This window comes from Castor canadensis, chromosome 13 (genome assembly GCF_047511655.1).
Source record: "Castor canadensis chromosome 13, mCasCan1.hap1v2, whole genome shotgun sequence".
NCBI lineage: Eukaryota > Metazoa > Chordata > Mammalia > Rodentia > Castoridae > Castor > Castor canadensis.
The window spans coordinates 24,202,581-24,222,665 of record NC_133398.1 but is presented as its reverse complement, the minus strand read 5'-3'; the positions used below and the strand labels follow the sequence as shown (position 1 = coordinate 24,222,665).

The 20,085-nt window shown below is 42.5% G+C and overlaps 1 protein-coding gene across 8 annotated transcripts in view; it reads left to right on the top strand.

The window, feature by feature from the left end:
* The window catches only part of Palm2akap2 (PALM2 and AKAP2 fusion), a 457,408-nt gene that overhangs the window by 376,684 nt on the left and 60,639 nt on the right, over positions 1–20,085 (top strand). Inside the window, exon 1 of one of the 8 annotated variants that reach the window (XM_074051291.1) lies at positions 9,655–10,031. The exons of the other annotated variants lie outside the window; for them this stretch is intronic. Coding sequence (XP_073907392.1) covers positions 9,996–10,031 — 36 coding nt within the window. The 5' untranslated portion in view covers positions 9,655–9,995. Of the gene's footprint in view, positions 1–9,654; positions 10,032–20,085 lie in introns of those variants that run through there. 8 annotated transcript variants of the gene reach the window in all.

Sequence of the window (20,085 nt, the reverse complement as noted above, 5' to 3'; positions counted from 1 at the left end):
TCACACCTGCGAAGCACTCAAGTCGCACCTCCAGTCCATTTTGCTATGGTTATTTTGGAGGCAGTCTCTTGAACTGTATGCCTGGGCTGGCCTTGAACCTTGATCCCCCCGTCAGCCTCCCAAGTAGCTAGGATTACAGGTGTGAGCCACTGGCACCCTGTTGCCAAATGCCTTTACTTAATTTGGCAGAAGCACTTTATGTGTAACACAATTTTAGGTATGTATTTTAGCTTTTCATTTTGACAATTTTAAACTTACAAAACATTTGCAAGAATAGTACAATTTTTGTGTTCCCTTCACCATATTAACATTTCTCTTACTTGGTTTCTTTCTCTTTTTGTATATATGTCTATTACATATAATTCATATATAATGTGTATATTATACCCACATTATATATAATTTTTCTGAGCCATTTAAAAATAAGTTGCAGCCATCATGCCTCTTTATAATAATATAAAATTCAGGAGGTTGGAAACTTGACATTGATATATTATCTAATGTAAATTCTATTTTCAAATTTTCCAGTTTTTCCTAACATGCCCTTATTGTAGTTTTATTTATTTATTTATTTTACAATGGGGTCTCAGTAAGTAGTGCAGGCTGGCCTTGAACTCATGATCCTCCTGCCTCAGCCCCGAGTGCTGGGATTGCAGGTTTGCACCACCTTGGGTGGCTGTAGCATTTTCAAATCTCCCCCTAATCAGGATCCAGTCCAGGATCACACTTTGTATTTAGATGTCATGTCTCAGGTCCCATTTGAGCTGGAAAAGTTCCTCTGTGCTCTTCATTGTCTTCATGATGGGGACACCTGTGCAGAGACAGGACATGTCCTCTGTGTGAATTAGTCCACGTTCTATGCGTGGTCTTTAATAGCTTCAAAATACCCACTGAACTTTAGTTAGAAAATGGTTTATTGGGTGATTTGGTGGTTTCCAGTGTTTGCCTATAAATAACATTTCAGACAACATCCTAATGCTAAGTTTTTATAAGCGTCTGTGACTAACTCAAAAGTACACTCCTAAGATATATTTCCAAATAGCCTCAGAAGGGCAAAACCAGCAGTAACCTCCTGAGTTGCCAAATTAGACTCCATTTTTGAAACCTAACGATACAAAACCGAACCTATGGCACATGTTCTTCATTATTACTTTTGAGTTTTCTGAAATGTCTTTGTCAGAGGTCCTTCATTAAGTAGCAATGTCAGGTCCCAAAATTATACATGTGAAATGCTAGAAGTGTCCAGAAGACAAGATAGCTGAGGCTGCCTGTGAGCTGGGTGTGTATTTCAAGCCACTTTTTATGGAATACTTATTAATTTGAAATGGAACCTGGTCCTTGTCGTGGAAAGATTACCATTTCATTGCTTGGGGCTCCTTTCCACTTGCCTGTGTAGCTAGAGTTTGACTGAAGTTTATTTTATGGGCAATTCATAACCTCTAGCACAGGATGAGGCTGTCACACAGACTATACAACACCGGTGCCCAGCCAGGTTCCCACACTTCTCTTGCAAACAGTTCTAGTAGGCATTTTGTCCAAGAAAGTTGACAGATTTGGTAGGTGCCATGAGTGAGTCAGAGTTTGGGGATCAGTGCTCTCAGTAGTTCATGGCATCAGCTCTGTAGTCTGACAGTGTTGGGTTTGAGTCTCAGGTTGACCACTCACTGTTGTGACAGTGGGTAAATCCTGTAACATCTCATGGGCTTTATCTGTGAAAGAGGCTCATAACCAGTCTAAGAGGATGGTGGTGAGGACTGGATGAACTAACGCATACAAGTGCATGTTACGTGGTAACTCATCATTATAGTAGTGCCTTACCTTGACCTTGTGCATTCACAGTGGCCCGCACACTTTGACCTCTTATGAGGAAGGCTAGCTACATGTGGGAAACCCCAGACATAGAGAGGTTCTGTAAACCACCAAGGCTGTATGCCAGGTGATGGGGGAGGCTGGGCACGAACCTTAGGTCTCTGGCTCATAGACTGGGGATCTCTCTTTGACGATACCCACTGCCTGTTTCACAGCTTAGTACCCAAATTCCAAAGCTGTTTGGGGATTGTCAAGTCAGTCCTGCCCCATTCTCCTACAAATAGGTCATGGTATAGATCAGACATTATTAGCAAACATTTTCTGCATAGGGCCATACAGTAAATATTTTAGGCTTTACTGGCCATGTGGTCTTTGTTGAGGCTGTCATCTTTGCTGTTAACTTGCAAACAGCCTTAGACGATATGTCAATGAACAGACATGGCTGTGTTCCAATAAAGCTGTGTTTTCTGGAACCAGTAACAAGCAGGTTTGGCCCATGTGCTATTATTATCGACCCCTGATATAGAGATAGGTCAGTGTATTTCTGGCAGGGTATTTCCATACAGGATTTCATGAGGCCTGCATAGAGCAGGCAGAGTAGGTCTGAATGCTCAGAGCTTCTTACTCATATTTTCTGTGATGAGTTTTTCCGAAGTTATATATTCCTCTATTTTCTTTAAAAAAAAAAAGAGACTTTGGTTTAACACTTAGAAATTTTTAAATTTTTGTTTTGTTTTTTGTTTCACATTTGATTTTATTTGTTTGGTTTTGGGGTTTTTGTTGTTGTTGTTTGAGATAGGGTCTCACTATGTAGCCTAAGCTGGCTTCGAACTCATGATCCTCCTGTATCTTCCTCCAGACTGCTGGGATTACAGGTGTGGCCACCACATGTTTGTTATACATTGTTTTGAAATGATGCTAAAAGCAGATTGAGAAAACAGCTTGCATCCCCAAATGTAGACAGAAAACTGTTTTCAGGTACTCTCAGTATTTATTACATATCTATTTGTTATTCTATTTTCTTTCTCTGGTCCTGAGGATAATTTTCAATAAAAACTCTCTTTGGAGGATTTAGATAGCTTTCATTTTAATCGGGACGATATCTCAGATGGACCTATCTATGGTGACTCAAATAACTAAAAATAATGGCTCAGGACACACTTGTCTTTCAGAAGTCAACTACCACTGTCTGCAGTGTAGACAAGCTTCAGCTTGTGGCTATGCAGGGAACGCTGTCGCCAGGAACATTTCTTGGGGCAGTGCGGTGGTGGCCTCCTGACCCTTTGCCCAAAATACATTTAGCTGTGTTTTGTCTACAGAAGTCTCTAACAATAACAACCGCATATGACAAGTGATTTTAGGAACAGTTGATTTGAAATATTCAACCTTGGCTGAATAAAGACATTGTCTTTTAAAATCAGTACTTTATTGCTCTAAATGATGATTCTACCTTAGCCTGCCAAGAAATACTATTTCCCATTTGTAAATGTTGATGAAGTCTCTCAAAATCTCCTGTGGTCCATAGTTCACTGGAGGGGAAGCAAATTGGGCTTTCTGATGTACAGTGAAGAGGGAGGACAACAGCTTGTTTTAATCTTCTCACAGGGGCTGGGTGTGTGGCTCGGTGGTGGGGTGCTTGCCTAGAATGCGCAGTCCCTGGGTTTAATCTTAGCATCTCCCTGCCCCTACACACAAAGCAAAACGAAAACCTCAAAGAAACAAAACCTAAGGAGTTAGGTTAGTTCCAAGTCTTCCTGGGTTTTTCCATAAGGAATATGATTACAAAAAAAAAAAAGAAAAAAGAAAAACCTGGAAGGGGGAATCATTTTGATTTCCTCTCATAGAAGTTGATAAGCAGCCGAGTGCTGGTGGCTCACACTGTAATCCTAGCTACTCAGGAGCAGAGATCAGGAGGATCAAGGTTTGAAGCCATCCTGAGCAAATAGCTTGTGAGACCCTATCTTGAAACAAAACCATCACAAAAATGGGCTGGTGGAATGGCTCAAGGTGTAGGCGCTGAGTTCAAACCCTAGTACCACACACACACAAAAGAGTTGATAAACTGAATATTTTAAGCTTCTTAGAGAAAACAAATGGGCAGTAGTTCAAGAATTCCTGATTTGTGTGATAATATTTTATATCTTTCTGGAGTTTGAACGAGAGACGTGTATAAAGGGGAGAGGAGATGCTGCTCCAGCCTGTTGATGTACAGACATGTCATTGGGGTTCTTGCAGAAATAATATGTGCATTTTCACAAACTGGATAAAATGATTCTGAAACTTTTTCATTTTCCAGAATCTTGTAGACAGTGAATATTTTGGGGGGGGAGCCAATCAAATTAGTTCAAGTTGAAAGTTTTCCTTTTTGAAAAATCCAACAATATCTTTACTTAGAAGAATAAAAAACTTTACCACTCACACCGGAGGGTTTCATTGAGAATGACTGCTCAGGGTTTGGAAATTTTGGAAAGGCAGAGGTGGGCCTAGATTGTGGGCTGCATATCACCTGGAATCATATCTTCCCTTTTTAGGAGTCTGTTTTTCTTAGTGGGTGACATTCTTAAAATAGAGCATGCTATAGTCACTCTCTAGCTTGGACAGGTTTGGCATTTTGATTGCTGCTTAAGCCAACATTTGATGGACATCAGCCTTCCACAAAGAAGACCAGGCCCTTAAAGTCAGCCAGTCCGAGCCCTAGTAGCCCCTTCCCCAGTGGTCTTTCCACTAACACCAGACCTAATTCCTCAGTAATGGCCCAACCCAACACTTATTTCCTGTCACTTAGTTCCCACCCAGTTTAGTAACTGGAATCCCTCCCCTAGAGGCTTCTCTTCTTTGGCCTCATCCCTGTTGGGGCTTTGCAGACTTTGCAGTCCCTCCTTCCTGTGTGAGCCTGTAGATATGAGAGACTCAGGACAGGATGCTTATGCACACAGTGACACCTCGCTTTGTTACCAGTTAAAGGCCTGCTCTCTCACCTCAACCCTCTTAATATGTGGTGTCAAGACATGATTGTGAAAGGGGAACTGCTTGGTGGGGGGAGCCAGTGGGCAATAGGAGGGGGAAAGGAGAGGGTGATGGGGGTGAATGTTACAGAAGTACATACTGTACATATGTATCATATGTATGAAATATATATATGTATGAAAATAGCAAACAGAAACCCACCAAAAGCTGTTAAAAAGAAGAGGGGAGGAAGAAAGGTGGTTAAGAAAGAGTGATACAGAGCCGGCGCTGGTGGCTCACTCTTATAATCATAGCTACTCAGGAGGCAGAGATTGGGAGGATCGTGGTTTGAAGTCAACCAGGGCAAATAGTTTGCAAGACCTGATCTCAAAAAACCCATCCAAAAAAAAAAGGGGAGGGGGGCTGGTGGAGTGGTTCAAGATGAAGGCCCTGAGTTCAAGCCCCAGTACCACCACCACCAAAAAAAAAAAAAATCAATAAAAAAAGAGTAACATAGATGGGGAGAATTTGATCAAAGTGCATTGTATGCATGTTGTAGGTGTTACAGTGAAGCCCCTTTGAAAAATTAATTTAGGCTGATAAAAAATTTTAAATAGCCAGGCACTGGTGGCTCATGCCTGTAATTCAGGAGGCAGAGATCAGAAGCCAGCCCCAGCAAATAGTTCTGGAGACCCAAGCTCGAAAAAACTCAACACAAAATAGATCTGGTGGAGTGCCTCAAGGTGTAGGCTGTGAGTTCAAGCCCCAGTACCACAAATAAATAAAAATTTAAAATAGGAAAATGTGGTGTCAAGAGAGGGCCCTAGCGTGCTCAAGTCCATTGATCCCTGTACCAGGGGGAAAACAAGCCGAATCAAAATGGGGAGGAACTGTGTCTACTAGCTCTGGAGGGAGCAGTAAGATATCAGCAATGGAAAAGTATCATAGTTTACTACATGGCTCAGCTGAAAGTAAAGTGATCTTTAAAAGTTTCCATACATGGGCTGTCAGAGTGGCTCAAGTGGTAGGGCGCCTTCCTAGCAAGGGTGAAGCTCTGAGTTCAATCCCCAGTCTCACCAGAAAAACAAAAAAACACCAAAAAGATTCCATACAGTTGTATTAGCAATGATACCCTTGTGTAGTGAGGGCATAGATAGGAAAAAATGATTAAATCCTCATTTTCTACATTGAGAAGTTACTAAATAATGCCAACAGCTGAGCAATCTCAAAGAAGCAATATGAAATTATTACCAAAAATTATCTAAAAGAGGTTAATGTCTTGGGAGGAAGAATGAAGAGAAGCAGGTTGAGGTAGTGGACTTAGGAATTGGTTTTTTTGTGTGTGAAATCCATAGAACTATTACTTTAAACTATGTGTCTATATAACTTTAATAAAAATAGTAGTTAAAATTAAACAGAATGTGGGAAAAGAAAGAAAGGATATGTTACAGCAAGATGAGGGAGTACATGAAAAAAATGGAAGGTATAGTGTGCAAAAAAACCAGGGATTCCAGTTTGGGAGAGTGTAAGGTGACAACGAGCTGTGGGACAAAATGGGACAGACTGTTTTTTTTATGATGCATTCAACTATTTAGAAAATGCTATTGGGGTGTTTCACTGATCTAGAATTTTGGGGAAAGTTAGCAATATGTACATAGAAAACTAAGCAATTGAGGAATACAGGGTAATTATTAACTCCAGAAAAGAAAACAGAAGAATAGACCAGAAAACCTAACCTTAAATTACTCTTTGATTTTTAAAGGCTATGTGCATGCTTTTTTATCCCATGAATTTTATCTCATGAATTAAGTAAAATATAAAAAATGAGAACAATCTATATGTAGCTTTCTGGGCAGTATAAAGGATCTTTAATCTTGCTAAAGAGTTATTTAGCACTCTGATTATTGAAGGGATAAATAATGTCTATAAGAGCAGTTTAACACACAGTAGGTGTTAAGTGAATGTTTGTTGGGTTTGAATCTAAAGCATATTTAACCACAGAGACAGTGCCTTGAACAGCTGCAGAGAATGACTTGGTCACTCTCTGATGGCTGACTTCCTTCCTTTCATCCTTCCTTCCTTCCTTGCCTCTTCCTTCCTTCCTTCCTTCCCTTCCTTTTTTCCTTCCTTCCTTCCCTTTCCTTCCTTCCTTTCTTCCTTCCTTCCCTTTTCCTTCCTTCCTTCCTTCCTTGCCTCTTCCTTCCTTCCTTCCTTCCTCCCTCCTTCCTTCCATCCCTCCCACCCTCTCTTTTTCCTTCCCTCCCTCCCTCTCTATTTCCTTCCCTCCCTTTTCTCCCTCTTCTCTCTTTTCTTTCTTTCCTTCTTTTTTGAGATGGAATCCAGGGCCTGCATGTACTAGTCTTCTAAGATGGCATATCTTGCTTTGGCTGCAATGAATATCACTGTTGCACCTGTGGACATTGGGCTCATGGCCCTCTGCCACAGGGGTGTGTGTGTGTGTGTGTGTGTACATACATTAGCATGTAAAGCTGGCTTAGATGACGCAGCTGTATCAGACTGTCCTTGGCAGCCACATCACTGAAGGCCTGACTGGTACCATCAGGCCTCTGGACACAGGTGGCATTTTCTACCCCTGTCTGAAATAGTGTACTTATTTGTCTCAAGTGTTTTGCTCTTTTCCAGTTTTCACCACCAGTGCATCTCTGGGATCATGAAGCTCCTGAAAGCATAGGTAGTCATTACATCTCCTTTTTCAAGCCGCTCTCCCATCACCCTAAGAATAAAGCCCCAAGTCCTTGATGTTCAAGTCCTATTATGGGATCTATGATCCGACCCCTCTTTTCCCTTCCTTCCATTGCTTTGACCTTATTTCTTGTCATTCTAGACCTCACTCAAGTAAAACCCAAGCACTCCCCATCTCTGTCCCCTCCCCTTCCCCCTCTCCTTCCTGTCCACATGAGGTGAAAACCTTCACCCTTCCATCGCCCTTCCAGGGCCAGGTGGGGGTGGGGATGGTGGGAGGCTGACGTGAGAAAGTAGGTAAAAGAGGGCCACAGGAACACTTGTCATACAGCATGTGGATGAACATCAGAGAAGTGCTTCCTTCCTTACATTTCACCTATTGAAACTGGGACTGAAGCCATGACAAGATACATACAAACGTGTGTGTGTGTATGTGTATCTTAGTGGCACTGGGATTTGAACTCAGGTCCTCATACTCACTAGGTAGGTGCTCTACCACTTGAGCCACACTGCAGCCCTTTTTTGTGTTGGGTATTTTTGAGCTAGGACCTTGAAAACGATTTGCTTGACTGGCCTTGAATCTTGATCCTCCTGATCTCTTGATCTTTCTAGCATTATAAGCGTGAGCCACTGGCACCTGGCTAGAATTTATTTTTTAATTTTCAGATTCGTTGGTGGTACTGAGGTTAGAACTCAAGGCCTGGAGCTTGCTTTACGCAGGTGCTCTACCACTTGAGCCATGCCCCCAGAAAATGTAAAAGAAGAATAAAATGATCTCTAGAAATAATAAAGAGCACAGTAAGTCCTGCGATGGATGCGTGTGTCAGCTTCCCAGTACTGTGACAAAATACCTGAGAAAATCAAACTGAAAGGAAGACAGGTTTATTTTAATTCAGGGTTTCAGAGGTTTTAGTCCATGGTCACTTAGCCCTGTTGCTTTGGGCCTGTGGCAGCACAGTACCTCATGGCAGGAACATGTGGCAAGGAGGCCTATTCACATCACAGTGGTGGGAAGCAAAAAGAGAGACAGGGTCCCAATTTATCCTTCCAGGGCACAGGCCCCAGTGACCCAACTTCTTTATACTAGGTCCCACCTCCTAAAGCTTCACCACCTCCCAGGAGCTGTGACTCAAATGATAGAGTGCTTGCCCAGTAAGTGCAAGGTACTGGGTTCAAGCATTAGTACCCTCCAAAAATAATCCCAATTGGCCAGGCTTGATAGAATACACCTGTAATCCCAGCTACTTGGGCGTAGAGACGGGGAGGATTGAGGTTCAAGGCCAGCCCAGGCAAAAAGTTAGCAAGAGCTCCGTCTTAACTGATAAAGTTGGGTGTGGTGGGGCACATCTGTCATCTCAGCTACTCAGGAGGCCTCAGGCAGGAGTATTGTGGTTGAGACCCATCACACAGAAACTTGAAGCCCTATCTGAAAAGTAACTAGAGCAAAAAGGGCAAAGGGCGTGGCCCAAGAGGCAGAGCATCTGCCTAGCAAGCTTAGGGCCCTGAGTTCAAATCCCAGCAACACACACACACACACACACACACACACACACAAACACCAGACTATAGCAGAGGTAAATTCTGATAGACTATAAGTGGCCAGAGAACAAGATCATCCAGTTCCTTTCAGCTTTGGAAGGAAGGAGCCATCATTCTAAGCAATGCCAAAAGCAGAACTTCTCATGGTTTTTACCCCAAATCTCTTAAAAAGAGGGTAATGTTTAAAAAAGAAAAAAAAGCCCTTTTAAACACAGCCCTTATTAGAAGTTTGATTTGAAATTTTGTGTCTTAGGAGGCAAGGATTAGATTCCTGCCCCACTAACAGGAGCACTGGCACCTTGACTTCTTTCTGGATCATTTTCATGAGATGCCCGTGTCCCTGTTAAACCTGTCGCTTGGCTAAACAGGTTTTCTCCTTCCTTTGTAAAGGTGCCTTTGTTTGAGCCAATAGAGTTACTTCTCTTTACTGTAAACACAGTGTCCAGTGACTGTTCCTTATTGTAGAGAGCCAGCAACTTTACAGGAGGAAAAAAAAGCCTTAAAGGTCACTTTCTGGTGTTTAGATGATTAAATAAGTCATCCCAGACTTATTGAAAAGCAACAGCGAAAAGAATTGCCTACTGCTTCCCTGGAGCTTGTTATCCTTACATTTAAATTCAGCTAACAGCATTTGTTGAATAATAATTAAGCTGATAAAATGTAATCTGATCATTAGTAGCTGTGTAAAAATAAATACACTCCACTCCTGTTTCATTTGCCCTTGAAGGCTCTAACATGGTCCAGACTGTACCTTTGAATTGGAGAAGTCGGGCAGGTTCACGTTGCAGTCCATGTGCTTCTGGGGCCAGTGTCCTCAGGTCCAGGTCCGAGCCCACAGGTGCAAGGTGTGAGCTCAGTTGTGCTTCACCTGAAACGCTGTGACCCAGCTCAGGCTGTGTGTCCTTACATCGGATGTGCGACCCAAGAAAGGGAAACCAGGGTGAACCTGTCTGAGCACCTGCTTCTCAAGATTAGGTGTAAGCAAGGAAGATCAGGTCATGATTGCCACCTGGATGCTGTTCTCTGTCTTCACGGTAGGTCACCTCTGTTATCTTTATTGTAGAGCTCTGCTGCTATGGACCTCAGACTCACAAAGGCACATTTCCCCTTTGTTCTTTAGGGACTTTGCACTTATGAACTTGGGGTATGGAGTTACCCAGACAGAAAAAACACATCCCTGACATTTCAGACTCTGAATTTCTAGATAGCTAGGGATGTGCTCCTGTAGCTAATGTTTCTTTAAGAAGGTAGAGAGCTCTAAGGCTGTAAAAATGCTATTGTAAGTTTCAGTTGTACTGTAAATTTCTTTTTGCCTGGTAATGACTGTAATGCCTTCTATTTAGACAACACTTTCTTTTCAGGGGGGCAAAGCTTCAGTAGAAGTGTTCTCTGGGATTTTTACCTGTGGTTTAGTACTGTAATCATTTCTAAACAGCTAGTAACTATTTTAGATGCACAGCTGGGAAGCTAAGCACACAGCTCCTAAGCTGTAGGAGGCATGAAAGGTGTTTTCAAATCTGCTTGTATTATCTGCCATGACCTTGAATGTGCTGGTAAGGTAGGCAGGCACTGGTAAAACTAGGGAATATCCTTCTTAGGGTTTGAAAACAATTACATGAACTGCCTGTCAGACCCTCTTCTGGTCAGGTATTCTGCACCTTGCAGGGGGTTGGGAGGGTGTTTTTGGTGTCTGTGCCCAGGTTAAAGAGTGGTAAAGATAACTGTGTAACTGTCTGATATAGTGAGAATGAAGTAGTGAAAGGAAGTATGGAATTGCACAAGTGAAGTTTTTTCAAGTCCAGAGAGATCAGGCGTTGTCATGGTTATGCAGCCAATTAAATCAAGAGAGAGGACTTTACTTTCAGAAGTCTTTTGAATTTACATATGCCAGTTTGTAATGTAATGTGTGCAATCCTTGTTTTTTTGATCCCAGATGGTCTTGTGTGTGTATGTGATGGATTTTTAAACTTCTTGCTTAAGATTTATTTGTTTTTTATTTACACATAGCAAAGTCAAAATCTAGAACAGTTGCATTATCCCCCAAATATATTCTGTTCCAAATTTCTGCTGTCATATTTTGGTGTCAAGTTTAGCATTACTTTTGAAGATAGAGCCAAGCCATTTTGTAACAAATAGCACAGCAGTGTTGGACACTTTGCATGCAGAAGATTGAGTGAGATGTCAGAGCAAGATCTGATTTGCTTACCCTTTTCTCAGAGAGTTATACATGGGGAAATGGACTGGTCTGATTAGTTGTTCTTCATAGTTTAATTAATGAGTGTAGAATGGTAGAATACAGAATGCGTTATACTGTGTATGTGTGTGCTTGGTTTTTTAAGATAGGATCTCACTATGTAGCTCAGGCTGGCCTTGAACTTGAGATCCCCTTCCTCAGCCTCTTGAGTGAGTGCTGGAATTACAGGTGTGTGCCACCACGACTGGCACAGTATATTTCTTAAAATCTGAAGACATTTGTAATAAATACTGTAATTAACAAAACTACTATACAGAAGATAAAAAAATACTTAGTTTTTTTTGAAGTTAATTTTTTTTTCTGTTTAAACATGGACTTTTTGTGCAAGTTCTGTGTGGTTTTAAAGGCACTTAAATGCCATTAACACCAAGGAGGCTTAACTTAAACTGGCTTAAGAATTTGATGGCTTGTATTGTTGAAAAGTACAGATATAAACTTCAGGAGCTTAGTTCCAGGAGTTCACATGACATCACTGCCCCTTTAGCCCCATTCAGCTGGGTTGGTCCCCCTGTGTCGGTTCTAGTCGCTGGTGGGCTATTTTGCTTGTGGTATTAAGAGGACTGACATTCGCACCAGGCTTTTCTTCCATTTTCTCAATGCCTTACAGTCTCAACAAGCGTCAGAATGGAATGTCATTGGCTCTGATAGGTTCTGCTACCTCTGGAATGGGGGTGAGTGTTCTGATTCATTAGGTTTGGGTCATATGTAGGACACCTAGAGATGAAGGGTTGTCAGCTGCCTTAGATCACAAGGTAGAAAGTGAAGAGTGGCAGAAGGGATGGTTCTTTAGAGGAAATAGAGACACTGAGTTTAAGAAAAGAGATGAAGAACAAAAGAAGCACATAACCTCCCATTAGAGACATTGAGACCCTGTAGCCAGAGGGTTGTTTTCCCCCTAGGAACCTTCTGAAGAAGCAAAGGCAAAAGTGTTCAGGACTGATTGATTGCTTTATGACTTGCAAGGTGACAACCACTTACCATATGTGAGATGCAGTGTCTTGAAGAACAGTGGAAATGGAGCATGACAGTGTGGGGCTCTGTTTGCTAGGTTGGTGGGATATCACAAAAACCCATCCTATGCCTGTCAGGTATAAATGAGGGGAGTCCCTGGCTTCTGAGGATAAAGAACCAGGACAGAAAATGAGAATAACACAAATGAGCAGTTGACCAAAAAATATCAGCACTGAATACTATTACCAGAGAGCAGAAATACTGTCAAGTGCATTTTATGGGAGTTTATGAAGGTTAAAGGCTGGCCATAGTGGGCTGGGGAGATAGCTCAGTGGTAACACTTCGAAAAGCCCTGGGTTTGATCCTCACCACCACCACAAAACAAAACAAATCCCAACAACTGGCCATAGTCAGTCTATAGTCATATGAAGATAAAAGTCCATATTCCCAAGCTGGGCATTGGTGACCTGTGCCCTGCCTACCTCTCCAGCCTCATCTCCCCACTGCTGCCTTGCACATTGCACAATTCAGAGTGGCATTACACCTTCCTGCTTTATTCCCTACTTGTGCTCTCTCCCCTGCCTGGAATTGCTCTCTGGCTCACTCAGACTCATCTTCCAAGACTCACTTCTGAGAAGCATTCTTTAACCCTGCCTTTCTGCTTCACAGTCCCTGTCCTGTGCTCTCAGTGATGCCTATATATATTTCCCATTGCTCTCAACTAGGGACTGTTTTTTCCAATGGAGACATTTTTGATGGTCGTGGCAGGTAGGTGCCCTTGGTACCTAATCAGTAGAGGCCTGGGATGCTCCTAAATATTCTACAATGCTCAAGGCAGCTTCTAAAAGGCTCATATGCCCAAAACATGAGAAGTAACACAGCAGGGGAACCCTGGTTACCACTGCACTGGCGACATCATTGGGTGCTTCTGTTTTGAGTCTTGCTATCATCACTAAGCTGAGGTCCTTGTATATGGTCTATGTCACTGTGTCTCTGATGTCACAATGCCTGATGTAGGATATGCCCTCAGGAAAGAGTGGTCTAAAGATGATTAGATGCCTGAGACAAAGGAATTATTTTCTAGTTTAGTGACCCAAAAGTAAGACAATCAGAGGCCATACTTATCTTTGACTAGGTAGCCTTCATCCTGAGGTTCCCTTTATCTTTTTGTGCTTTTGTCTTCTCACTCTTCCTCAAAAAGGGCTTTGGGGTTCACTATAGCAAATAATGGAAGAAATTAAAAGAAATCCTGTTAGCATAGTACTTTGTCATAGTGTCATTCTTAGGGTGACATGCCTTCTGGCAATGAGTGATTTAGGAATAAACAGGGTGCTAAGATTGAAATTATTTTCAGAGATATAGAATTAGAGCAAACCCACTAAAAACTACACTCCTGATTGGTAGGCTTCTAGCATATAGCAGGTGCTCAATAATTATTTGTTAAATAATTTTAATCCTTGTTTTCATTGAAGGTTCCTGGAATAAAGTACTTTAAATACCTCATTCACATCTGTGCACCTTAACTAAAACAATGATGACTCTGAAGGCTCATTCCTATCTTTAACATTCTTGTGCCAAACAGGTGTATTAGAATGTCTTTTCATGACCTAGACTATAACACCAATGTTGAGCCCCTGTAACAAGAGGAATAAAATCTATATGAAATCTTATTGAGTTTAGTGAGCAGAAAACTTCTGGAGAAAGAGCAGATGTATTTTTCCTTCTGCAGGTGGGATCTTTTGGGAATGGTCAGAGTGAGGATTACAGTGTCTTTGGATCCTGCAGCACCTGTGATGTGGCTGTTGGGATGAACTGTAACCATCAGTTTCAGCCACGCTCCTGCACAGGTGGTCAACTCGGCAGGCATTTGAATGGTTGCTCCTAATGGGTGGTGGGGTATTAGGTGCTAGAGATGCAAAGATGGCTACAGCCTCTAACAGGTTGTCTTTTTTTTTAATTATAGTAAATTACGCATAACAAGATTAACCATTTTAACCATGTTTAAGTGTACACTTCAGTAGCATTAAGTGTACTCAGAATGTTATGTGACCATCATCACTCTCTGTTTCTGGATCTCTTCCATCATCCCAAACACAATGAGACAGTATTTGTTCCTTTCTGTCTGGCTTCTTTCATATAGCATGTTTTCAAGGTTCATCTGTGCTGTGGCATTCTTTAGGATTTATTCCCTTTTATGACCAAATAGTATCCCTTTGTATGTGTTTTGTTTATCCATTCATCCATTGATGGACATAGGTTTCTTCTCAACCTTTTGGCTTTTGTGAATAACATGGCCGTGACTTGGTTGTACAAGTATTCGTTAGAGTTCTTGCTTTTAGTCCCATGGGTCTGTACCTAAGTTACTGCCAAACTTTCTGTTTTGCATGGTGACCTCAGTGGCTTTTCCCCTAGCAATATCTGGGCATCTGGCTGGTAAACTTTGATATGAAAAATTAAAAAAGAAAAGAAAAGCAGAAAGTAACAATTGCGAGAGTAGAAATACTGACTCTCAAGTCATCTGGCTGCTGGACTTCCTTCTTCTTGTGCCAAGCATCAGTGCAATCCCTTTGCTCCGGGACTTTTGCCTTGGAGCAAGGGGCTGTCAGAAAATCCCTATGGAAATCTCTCTGAAAACCAAGTATGGGGGAGGTTGTATAAGAGGATTATCCTGAATACATGAGGCAGGGTGGAAGCCTATTTAACTATTAAATATTTCAGACCAAGAGGACACTTGCTTTTGCACAATGTTGCTATCTGTGATCGTAATTTCCTACCATCTCCATGGGAGAGAGTCCTGGGGTTTGGCTTGCTTTTAACTTGAAGCTGCTTGTATTTTGGCTGGTGATACGCCTTAGAAACAGAAGTGGGCCAGCTCTCCCTTCAGCCACCCAGGCCTCTGGGCTTCCTCTTAACCCTGGGATTTCCTATGGACCCTGAGCTCTGAATGTAGGCCACATCTGGCCTGCTGTCAGGCATGAGCATTGTCTTTTTGTTCTGGGGAAGCTGCCCAAAGCAAGTGGGGAATGAGGGAAGACCTTTTTCTTTAGCATGAAAATATATGACCATACTTCTCTTCCCATTGTCTCTTCCCTCATCTTGTGCTATTTGGGAGGCACCAGGACTTTTGATGTTTTTCTAGGTCAGTGCACAGCATTTGGCCACAACAGTGGAAAAGTAATTGATGACGAGTTTTATAAGGGTTGGCCATGTATCTCAGTTGTGGAGTGATTGCTAGCATTAGTGAGGCCTAGGTTCTGTCCCCAGAACTGGAGAGGAAGGAAGGAAGGACTGAGGGAGGGAAGGACAGAAGGAAAGGAAAGAAGGAAAGAAGGAAGGAAGGAAGGAGGAAGGGAGGGAGGGAGAGAGGGAGGGACAGAAGGAAGGAAGGAAGGAAGGAAGGAAGGAAGGACCACCATTGTTGTAGGCCTCTGGTGAGGCAGAACATCATGGCCAGAGTATGTGGTGGAGAGAAGTTCCTCCCATTTTGGTGGCCAGAGAGAAGGAAGAAGGAGATGGGGACTGGAGACCAGGGCCCTGCCCCAGGGACCCACTTCTTCCAATTAGGCCCTTTCTTCTTTAGTTCCATCACCTCCCAATAGTGTGTTCAGATTTTGAATCCATCAGTGCTTTAATCCATTGATGAAGGCAGAGCCCTGGGATCCAGTTACTTCTCCAAAGCCCTGCCTCTGAGTACTGCTTACATTGGGGACCAAGCTTTCAATACATGAACCTTTTTGGGAGGACACTTTATATCCAAACCATAAAAAACAGACGCCAGCAGTGTTGAAGGAGTCCATCTCTAAGTCTTCCCCCTCATCTCTGCCAGCTTAAATGTGTAGCACTATTCAACTAGGCCCCCAAATCAGTAAGCCTGTGATGTCCCAAAGCACATGCATGCATCTGACTTCCAGTTAGTGTGTAGTAAGCTGGGCAGTTTGGTGCTAAACCTTCTGTGCATGCAGGATGAAGTATTTCTCTTTGGTTTATCCTGATTGATCCCCAAAGAAAACTGCAGCCTTGTTTGCAGAGGCCTGAATCTGAGTGGTCCTAATAGATCAGGCTGTAAGAAAACCACTCCCGGGACAGAATAATCAGATACATGAGTGCAGGGAAACCAGAAAGGAGACTGATATTCTGGGTGGCCGCTTTGGGAAGATAAAGGGTCCAGTGTCCTAAGCCCTAACTTTGGGGTATTGGCAAGAGCTTACGCATTATATAGGGAAAGAACAAAAGTGGGTGGCAAGAAGGATGCAGAGTCAAGCAGCTTTGGTCAACTGTGGTCTGGTTGATCTTTTATCTCAGGTCTGGTTCTGCTTTGCGGATATTGTTATTACTTGAGGGCAATTCTGTTCCTGTCACGAGATAATTGCTTCTGCTTGGGGGAGGGGAAGCCTTGATTCTTGTCATGGAGTAATTGCTTCTGCTTGAGGAACAGCCTCAGCTTCCACCATGGGGTGATCTGCCTACAAGACTTGCCTTTTGGCTGGCAGAATGGCTCAAGTCATAGAGTGCCTGCCTAGCAAGCATGAGGCCCTGAGTTCAAACCCCATTACTACCAAAAAAAAAAAAAATCTGATCGAAGACTTGCTTTTTCTTGAAATAAATATCTTAGCTACTCTTGGTGTTTTCAGACTTGAAGGAGGGAGGGGGAACAAGAGAGGTTAGGCGATTTTAGGGCTAATCAACCTTGCATTACCAGTGTTTAGACAGATACCCCTTAAATAGCTAACATGTCTATGTGCAGAGTTGAGCAGGGATCTGAGCAAAGGAGACAGGTACAATATGGAGGCAGAGATGCCAAGTTTCACCAGGTTTTGAATTATTCAGCAAACACCTGCAGGCCCAAGTGAAGAGTTGGTGCTGTTAGTAAAAGCAGCCTCTAAGTGCCTGTCACAGCCTCTGTGCCAGATCCAGGGCCAAAGGCCTTTGGTTCTACTGATGTGATTTGGGTCTGTTTTCTGTTTAATAACCTGCCACAGGCACCTGGGCTCTTCCTTCTGGCTGGTGGTGACCTGATGGAGACATCTAGGTGGTCCATGTATAATGGACAGAAGGCAATGTTCTTTTTTGTACTTTTCAGGCATTTGTTGAAATTTCACTATTTATCTAGTGCCAGGGCCCCCAAAATGACTCAGATATACCTCACACCTAGGGGCATTTGGCTCAGATGGCAAGCTTCTCATAACATGAACAAGAAGGCTGTTGATATTTTATGTTTATTCATAGCATGAATGATGTTGAAAAGAAGGAATTTATTTATGTAAAACAGACCGTGTCAACCTCTTTTAATAGAATCACAGACTTTTCAGATTGGTTAAGAATTCTGTCTCTGCAGCCAGACTGCCAGGATGCAAATCTCAGTTGACTTTTCTGTAAAATAGGATAATAGTGGTAATGAAGGTTACAGGAATTAAGTCATAAAAAGTGTTCAGAATGCAGCCTGGCACATAAAGCTATGTTACATTTAAACGTCTGATTTATTCATTGAACAAAAGATGAGTAGTGGCAATAATTGCACAAACCTGTGGATACACTAAAAACCAATGAATTAGAGACACTTTAAAAGGGTGAACTTTGGCAGGCATAGTGGTACACACCTGTAATCTCAGCATTTGGAAAGCTGAGGCAGGAGGATTGCAAGTTTGAAGCCAGCCTGGGCTGCATAGTGAGATCCTGTCTCAAAAACTACCCAAAAAACCAAAAAAAAACCAACCAACAAAAAACAACCAACCACCAAATAAACAAAAAAACTCTACCACTTGAGCCACACTCCCAGTCGTTTGGATGTTGGTTATTTTTGAGATAGGATCTTGCTTTCTATGCCTGGACTAGCCTCTATGGAGATCCTCCTATTTGTGCTTCCCTTAATAGCTGGGATGTCAGGCATGCGCCACTTTGCCCACCCATTGGTTGATGGTGTGAGGGGGGCTCTCGTAAACTTTGCAGGGCTGGCCTTGAACCATGATCCTTCTGAGTAACTGGGATTACAGGCTTAAGCCACCACACCCAGCCTTAAATTGGTGATTTTATGGTTTCAAATTATATCTCCAGAAGCTACTATACACTGGGCACTGGTGGCTCACACCTGTAGTCCTAGCTACTCAGGAGGTAGAGATCAGGAGGATCGTGGTTCGAAGCTGGCCTGGGCAAATAGTTCTCAAGACCCTGTCTTGAAAAAAAAAAAATCACAAAAAAGGACTGGTGGAGTGGGTCAAGGTGTAGGCCCTTAGTTCAAGCTCCAGTACTGGGGTGGAGGGGAAGCTACAATAAAAAGAGAATTAGGGAGCTGGTAGAGTGGCTCAAGTGATAGAGCTCATGCCTAGCAAGTGTGAGGTCCTGAGTTCAAGCCCCAGTACCACCAAAAAGAAAAAAAGAATTAGGAGTTGGGCATATGACCCAGTGTTACAGTGCTTGCCTGGCATGCATGAGGCCCTGTGTTTAATCCCCAACACTGCTCAAAAAACAAAAGACAGAATGAGAGCAAGAGAATAAATTGCCTAGAGAAGGTAAGTGACTTGCTCATGGTGAGTGAACGGCAGAGATGGCTCTGGAGCCTTTTGGCACACAAGTGAAATTTGATGCAAACCGTCAGAGAAAAAATGAAGATTGTAGCTCATATTAGAAGCCAAGGTCACCACAGGACTTTGGCTTTCTCCCCTCACCGGCTCTTTCCCACTGCTGCCCTTACTCACCACGCCCTCCTTGTTTTCCACTTTAGACAGACACATTGCAAATACCTATATGAATATGCCATGAAAAATCCACCAGCTTTCCACTCCCTACCCTCCCCCCAGCTTTTGATGTAGAATGAATATGTTTTGGTTAGCTTTTTCTTTCATTTCCCTAATTTGTGACATTTAAAAATGGTAACTTCCTATTCCAGGACAGAGACCATTTTTTTAAACATCCCCCCCACTCAGCACCACTATCAAAAACTAATAGTAAATTTTGTCTCCATGGTAGAGAAAAGTCTTAGTTCTTCTGTGGCATGCCTAGCTAAGTGTAAAAATCTGAAAAATACAAAAGGGCTTTTTTTTTTAATCAGTGTGTATAGAATAGAAAACATCTTGGATCCAGAGCTGCCTTGTGGCTTCTGCTCTCGTCAGTCTCCTGGTTTTTCTCCGCCATATGCTTTGTTTGCTCTGGGATTTCTCCCTTCTGCAGACATCTGGTGCTTAGACGAAGGGGAAACTATGTCCCTGAACTAGAGAAATTACTGTCAGGAAAAAATGCTCAAGTTTCCAGGCAACTGCAAATGAGATGTTTTTCTGAGTGCCCTGAGCAGCTCTCTCTCAGAAGGAAATGTAAGAAGGTACACGTTATCAGTGTAAGCACCCTAACGTGAACTTGAAGCAGGTCTTCCTTCAGTGGCCCAGACAGCATGCTGGCTTTTCCTAGCAGCTGGTCCACATTACCTCATCGACTTTTAATGAAAAGTTTTACCCCCAGGGGTGGAATTGTAACAGAGTCTATTATGAAATCTCATTTGCTTTGCATGAGTCAGTTCAGGAGTCTTCAGAAAATAAAGGCTGAAAAAATGAGAAACTGTCAGATAGAACTGTCACTTCCAGCTTCCCACCGAAATCAGGTTTGCCCTGAAATTGCTCTGGCTTGGCAGGTAAGTCATAGTAATTTTGCGCTCTCGTGATGGAGAGAGCTTTTAATTGATTCCTATTTCTTGTGAATAGGAGCAAAAACAATTGTAAATGCCTTTTGTTTCTCCCCCTTCCATTTTTTTCTTCCACCGGGGGCATATAATTGAGCCCTGAAAGCAGAAATCAGGGGTGGCAGGAGTGCGAAGAGAATCATTCAATTCAGACACATGCACACATATATTACTATATATTATATATGTAATTTTTTGTTTTTATCTTGTTTTTTTG